Raw genomic sequence first — 6,973 nt, 5'->3', positions numbered from 1 at the left:
GGAAGCAGCATTACATAAGAACGGCCATACTGGGTCAGACCAAAGGTCCATCTAGCCAACAGTAAGCAGTGGCAGGTGCTTCAAAGGGAATGAACAGAACAGGATCAAGTAATCCATCCCGTCACCCATTCCCTGAGGTGTCATTGCCTGGAATACTCTTGGCTCTACTAGCTGGTTCCTATTGATGCTGGGCTCCAGACTTTGGGGACTGACTGAAAAAAGATGAATCCTGGTTCCATCACACTATTTCTTCAATGCTTTTACCATTGAGGCCATGTGTGAATATGCACTTGCAGATACCCTCCGAGCCTGTACAAATGGGCAGTCTAAGCAGGGATGCACACGCAGCCTCCCTCACTTCATGTACAATTATGGTAACCAGACATGCAATTTAGCTGCACATTTTTTTGCTCATAATATTGAAAATCTGATCCTCCAACATCTCAGATGTTGGGGCTTCTGCCCTGAATTTACATCCATGGCTCCATAGTGTCTCTTAATGGGACCCGTTCTCAGAGTTCACCTTAGACAGTGCTTCAGACTATCGGCCTCTCTCTGCTTCTGGATCTTGGCCCCTTCTCTGAAGCCCTATAATGAAGGCAGCTGCTTGCATTTTGTCTCTGGGCTGGTTATTCCTTCTCTTTCATAATACAGTTATGAATAATAATAAATAATCCCTGGCTCTCAGCCAGCTCTGATTTCACCAGCTCCCTTTGCAGAGGGGCAGTGACCTTTAGGGGGTCTGGTCCCCTCTGATTTTGATATCTTCTGCTGATTGGATTGCAGGTGAATTTATACCAAAGAAAAACCTGGCTCAGCTGGGTAGGAGCAGAGAAGTTTGCGATTAAAAAGCTCCAGGAAAGCCTCTGAGTTCCCCCACCTCAAGAGGAACCAGTTCCTCACAACTCTCTGTGTCCCTTCCCTGCCCACCAGGAAGGGAACCACGCTTGGGTGCCGCCCGCTGAGTCTCACCCAGGGAGAGGCAGATGCATTCCTCCTCGGGGCAAGGAGCCTGAGCCACGGCCAGGGCTGCCGGAGCCGACTCCGTGGAAGGACAAAGCAGCCTCTACAAGGTGGTGCAGTGGGTCATCAAAGGCGAGCTGCCAGCATGTGTGAGAGGAGGGGGGCGGGAGGCTGTGCTGTGCATGCAACAGGTTCATGTAGCTCAGCAGGAAGTAGGGCTCCTTTGTGCCGCCCCCGCCCTCAGCTGCAGGAGCTTCATCCCTGGGCTATAAATCTAGGAGTCAATCTGCTCCCAGGCAGGGATGTGAAGAACTGCCTCCTCCCCGCCGCACTAGCGCTCCGAGTGAGTCCCCAGCCTACGGATTTCACGCTGCACCACAGAGCACCTAGCCTGTCTGGTCAGCCACCCCCCCCCCTTGGCCAGGAGAGTCCCCGCACAGCTCGGCCTGGCTGAATGCTGCGGAGACTGACTCTAGGCTGCACTCGCACATTAAAGGAACGGAGGGGCCAGGTGTCACTGGAGCGGCTGGGCCAGGGATGATTATCACAGGGAATGGACTGCCCTAGAGCACCCGGTCTGTGGGGTTTAGCCCTGACAAGGAATTGTCTCCCCTCCCCCCCTCAGGCTGCCATACACAGAGGTGCCAAGAAATGCAAACGAGGTGTCTGACCCAGCCCTGTAGTGGGAGGGGGCGGGAGTTTGCAGTGTCAGTGGGGAACCTGCAGCTGCTTAGCTCTGCCCAACGGGGGTCTGACGCCTGGAAGAAGAGCGCGCGTGACTCACCAGGGTGCTGACACCCTGGTGACTTGCTCTCTTGCCACCTGGTCACCCCTGGACCTGGGGCCGCAGCCAGGCAGCCTGTCCCCGCCGGCCCAGGGTCACTGACTCGGGAACAGGGGATGCACTAGCTCTGGGCCTTGGCTCACAGCAGGCCCGCGGAGGCCAGAGCTGTTTGTTGGGAGGTGCTGAGCATCCCTGGGCTCCTCCTTTGCTGCGTTTCTTGAAGGGGCCCGGCTGCTGGCTGGGCCTAGAGCGGCGGGACACAGTCACCAACCCCTCTCCTAGCTCCCCAGCGGGCTAGTGAAGCCACATTTCGGCCCGCTGTTCCACGGGCAGCGCCTCACTCTGGCCCCCGGCTGGCCAGGATGCCCGGGGTGGGAAGGGGCGAAGGGCAGGCGCGCGGGGTCTGTTGCGGGGAGGGCCCGTCGCATGCGCTGCTCATAGGGCTCCTCTGCTCCCGGGGAACCGCAGGCAGCACCTCGGGCAGCTCCAGGAGCGCAGCTCTGACTTGGAGTCACGGAGCTAATTCCTCGAGCTCCCAGGCTAAGGCAGCGCCTCTAATCCCGGAGGAGGGGGCTGGGCAGCTCCTTAGTCCCCGGAGAGGCGGGATGGGGGGGGGAGCCGCGGATGCGCCGGCCATGGGGCTGCCCGGGGCTCTGCGGGGTGGGGGAAACGGGGCGCTGGCTACGCTCTCCAGTCAGGCTTTCGGGGGCACATTGCTCGGTCCGCAGAGAAGCGGGGGAGCCCCGGGGCTCTCCCCTAAGCGGTACCGCAGGGCTGGGGTCTGGCTTGGTTCCCATGCGCACACCGATCCGCCCCCGGCTGGGCCGTGCAGGTGCCGCTCGCTGGGGAAGAGGCGGCCAGCTCCGGCTCGGACCCACGGCGACGCGAGCCAGAGGCTCCAACTGCCTCTCAGCCGCAGCGCTCGGCGGCTCTGCTGAGCCCCCGCCCCGCCGGGCTCCACCTCCCGGTGCTGGCGGCAGCAAGAGGCGGAGCAGCGAGGGGGAGGGGGCTGGGCCGGCTCGGTGCGTCCCTGGCACAGCCTCACACACGCCGAGAGCCGGACACTGCGACGGACACGGCTGCGTCAGCCCCGCTCGCCGCGCCGGGAGGGAGCCGCAGCCCCGACCGGCCGCCACAGGCCCCCCGGGATTCCGCCTGTTTTGTGGGGAACCAGCCGGAGGCGCAGAGCGGAGCCGGTCCCGGCAGGGGATGGAGAAGCCGGAGGTGCCGCGCACACGGCGCTCTCCGCTGCCAAGTAAGAGCCGCAGCCGGGAACCTGCCCGGTGCTCGGTGCTCCCCCGCGGCTGGATCCGGGAGCCCCCCCGTTGCCCCACGGCTGTGCCTCCGCGTGTGTCGGAATGCGGGAGTGCGCGGGTCCTCCTGGCCGGTCCGCGGGCAGGGAGCGAGGCGGGGGCCGGGTCTCGGGGACCAGGCGGCGGCGCTGGCTGCGAGGACAGCGGGGTGCCCGGGAAGGGGGAGTGGATCCCAGAAGCGATGCCGGGCAGGTTAGCGAGGCGGATGCTGCGCCCGGCGAGGGAGGGACGCGCCTCCCGGCAGCCAGGCGAAGGAGAAGGGGCAGGAGCTGCTGCCTTTCCGCCGCTTGCGGGGCCACCAACTTTCTTTCCACGCTCTGTGCTGAGCACCTGGGCGCCGTGATCAGAGGCTGCCCTGAGATCGGAGCCTTATTAGGGGCGCATCCGCCCCGTCCCCTCCATGGGCTCCCAAGCTTCAGCCATCTCGTCCCCGGAGATTCCCGAGGGTTGTTGGGCGAGATCCCCCGCCCCCTTCCGCACCCAGGGTGGATCACGGAGCTGCCCTAGCCCCAGCCAGGGCCGGGCGGGGTGGAGTGGAGCTGCCTGAGCCAAGGGCTCTCGCCGGCTGCTCAGAGCCGGGGACCGGGGCTGGCAGAGCGGAGGGGCTGCGGGGCTGCGAGCTGCAGTGTCCCGGAGGGGCCAGGACGGACAGCAGCGCCGCACGCGGCTCATGACACTTGTTGTGCTGCTGCCTCCATTCCCGGAGCCTGCCAGACCAGCGCCTCCCCGATCGCCCACCCCGGCTGAAACAGGCTCATCTGCATGGCAGAGGCTGGCTGCCCCCGGCGCTTCGCTCCCCACTGGCCCCCGAGCTCCCGGCCCACCCCACAGCTTCCCCGGGATAACCGAGCCTGCCCCGGGATGCGGGCAAATGCTGCTGTAAGTGCGAGAAAGAGACTGGGAGCGCGCGCCCGGTCGCCGCTGGCACGGTGTGCGCGCGCGCGCGCCACTGGCATGGGGTGAGGGTGAGTGGTGTGTGTGTGTGTGTGCGCGCGCGCCACTGGCATGAGCTGTGTGTGTGTAAGTGCCACTAGCGCTGCTTTTGTGTGTGTGCCTGTGAACGAGAAAGTACCAGGGAAAGCAGGTGTCCCTTTCTAAATGGTCCAAACGCCCCCTTATCCACAGCTTTCCTGGCCTGCCCATAGCTCCAAGACGGCAGCTTTGGGATTTGGCCAGTGATTAGTTCCCTGAGAGCGCGTAGAGTGTGTGCGCCTCCCCGCCGCGTGTGTGTGTGTGCGCGCGCGCCCCTTCCCCCCCGCGCGTGTGCCCTGTCCCTGGGTGTGTACTGGGGAGGGGGGAACCGGGCCTGGCATTTCCCCTTTAATCCCTTCCCCCTTTTTCCTGGGGTCACTGCCCAGCTGCCAGCCTCCCTCTGGGGCTCAGCTCCCCCCGGGTTCTAGCCCACTCCCTCTGGGGCTCAGCTCCCCCCGGGTTCTAGCCCAGAGCCAGGCTGTGCTAAGTCCTGACAGCTCCAGCCTGGCTTGGCAGGGTTGGGAGGGCTGGTCAGTGCTGGAAATGCCCTGGCTCTGGGGCAAGTGGGCAAGGCAGGGCAGGTGTGATCTCTTGCATAGTGTAATGTGACCTACCCTATGTGGGTGACAGTCAGGCTCCAGGCCGCTGGTGCCTGCCTCCCACATCTTGCTCCCTCTGTGCCTAGGAATGGTCGAGGGTTCCTTCTGCCTGTAGCTGCTGTGGTGAGGTTGGGCCTGGAAGCTCTGGGCAGGGAGTTGCTGTGGCCAGGATGTGCAGGTGTGATTCTCCGTTGCCCTGTTCCAGGCTACATGGCCAGGCAGCACTGCCTGTAGCTATGGCTGCCAGGATAAGATCTTGTTTTCAGTTGCTTGTTGGTAAGATTTTACCAAACGCCAAATCTTCAGGCTGGAATTTCCCACACTCACTGTCTGCCTCCGGCTGGATCTTTTGGAAGGGTTCAGCTCAAAGGGCTCAGCCATAAACGTTCCCACTGCTGTTGGGTTGAGAAACTCTGTCACTGCCATACTTTGGAGTTAAGGCTTGAAATTTGTCCAAGGGATCACTCCAGTGCTGGGGAGGTGCCTTTTGCTGGTCCTGGGGAAAAAAACACCCAAATTTGGTCAAGTGAAAAGCCTTTGAAAAATCTTAGTGTGCACATGCTCAGTAGAGAGAGGTTCAGCCTCTAAAATCTCAAAGATTCGGTCTGAACTGAGCATGCTCTAGCCTAGGACTGCGGGCGGGGGTGCTGAGCAGGACTTTCCCTGCTGTTGCTGCCCCAAAAGGCCAGGGGCTGCTGTGGAGCAGGGAAGCTGTCTGTCCTATGCCCTCAGTGCTTCCTCCCCCACCCCCCTCCGGGCAGGAGGAGGAAAAGGGTGGGTGTGTGTGTGTGTGTGTGTGTGTGGCAGGAGCTCAGGAGGAGGGACAGGTAGGAACAGAATGGGGGGGCAGAAGATGGGAGGGGGGACAGAACAAGATAACAGAGGGAGGGGGCAGGAGCCATGGAGGGAGGAGAATAGGATCAGGGTGTGAGCATGGCAGAAGCTGGGGACAGAAGCAGTGAGGGGGAGATGGCAGCAGGGAAGGGGAAATGGGGGGAGAGGGGCAGGACCAGGAACTCTGGAGGAGGGAGGCTAGGAGCAGAGTAAGTAGGGGCAGAGAGACAGGAGATAGCAGCAGAGGAGGGACAAGGTGAAATGGGGCAGAGAGATTTGTAACCACTAGAGCACACTCCCCTCCAGAACCTGGGACTGAATCCAGGATTCCTTAGTTTCAACTTTACCGTTCAGCAAATATGTGTGAAACTTACTGGCAAAGTATGTCTCCATCCCCCTCTAGTGGTAGGTCCATATTGAGGTTGATAACCTACTACTGCTATCAGTTAATGTTAGCTCACATGGCAGAGGACTGTGCTGTGGAGCAAAGGATCCCAGTCCCACTGATGACCCACGTTGGCGTCGGGGTGGTTTTACACAATGAAATTTGTGGTTTTTTTCAATTGTTATGTTTTTTAAAAGTAGGAAATAATATCTGTAAAGGAATGTTAAGGTTGCAAAGTCAAGCACTCAAAAATTAGGGAATGCCTGAATTAAGTTTGCATGTAACCTTAATTCAGTCCACTTGTACCTTTAATTCTGTGATCACATACTGCTTTTTGCACTGGTCCCCTGCCTCCTTCAGTGCACAGGGTGGATCTATCAGGGTTGTGTAGTGAAGGAGGCTGCTTTCTGTGGAGCCCTTGCCTCCTTTGCTACAGAGGTTGGAAAGTGGGGAGGGGGTGAGGTGGGGAGGTTGCAGGAAGAGAAAGGATGGTTTCGCTGTGGCAGTTGAATACCGCCCTCGGGGCTGGGGTGTCTCCCTCTCTCTGGAACAGGGTCTGTAGCCTGCATGAGGTGTTGGGTAAACCCGAATATGCACAGGTGGTGACCTGGGTGTCTGGCTTACGACACCTTAGGCCAAAGCTGCAGAAGTGCTGAGTGCGCACAGCTGCACTGAAGTCCACGGGAGCTGTGCTTTGAACATTCTGGGTGTTAATGAATGCTAAGATTGGGCCTTCTCAGACTTGGGCACCCAAAATTTGTTTGACACCTTTGACAGTTTTGGCCTTAAAATCTCTGTTTCACTTTCCCATGTGCAAAATAGGGACAACACCCCCTCTACCTGACAGGCTTTGTGAAGACACATTCATTAACGTATGTGAAGCGCTCTGATGCTGTAGTGATGAGCAATATAGAAAAGCCCAGGAGGAAATGAATGATTCTGTATTCAGGTCATGGTTTGAGTGGTGTGCAGTAAATAAGATCAGGGGCCATGCAGTGAATGATGGGGATAAACAGAAATATTGAGCATAGAGCACTGTCCACTCAGTGCCCTGAATGAGGCAGAGTCCTGTGTAAACAACAGTATGTGAACATGTAATCCAAGACTGTCCCCTAATGCCCAT

The 6,973-nt window shown here is 59.6% G+C and overlaps 1 protein-coding gene across 5 annotated transcripts in view; it reads left to right on the top strand.

The window, feature by feature from the left end:
* Positions 1-1,275: 1,275 nt before the first annotated feature.
* The window catches only part of PCDH1 (protocadherin 1), a 150,957-nt gene continuing 145,259 nt past the window's right edge, over positions 1,276-6,973 (top strand). For 3 of the 5 annotated variants that reach the window (XM_045026406.1, XM_045026410.1, XM_045026409.1), the window contains exon 1: positions 2,810-3,002. In XM_045026406.1, coding sequence (XP_044882341.1) covers positions 2,957-3,002 — 46 coding nt within the window. In that variant the 5' untranslated portion in view covers positions 2,810-2,956. Of the gene's footprint in view, positions 1,307-2,809; positions 3,003-3,662; positions 3,940-6,973 lie in introns of those variants that run through there. The other 2 variants (XM_045026407.1, XM_045026408.1) reach the window with 2 other exon arrangements.

The sequence above is a fragment of the Mauremys mutica genome, chromosome 8, assembly GCF_020497125.1.
Source record: "Mauremys mutica isolate MM-2020 ecotype Southern chromosome 8, ASM2049712v1, whole genome shotgun sequence".
NCBI lineage: Eukaryota > Metazoa > Chordata > Testudines > Geoemydidae > Mauremys > Mauremys mutica.
The sequence above is the reverse complement of the archived record's forward strand: the minus strand, read 5'-3'. Positions and strand labels throughout refer to the sequence as shown.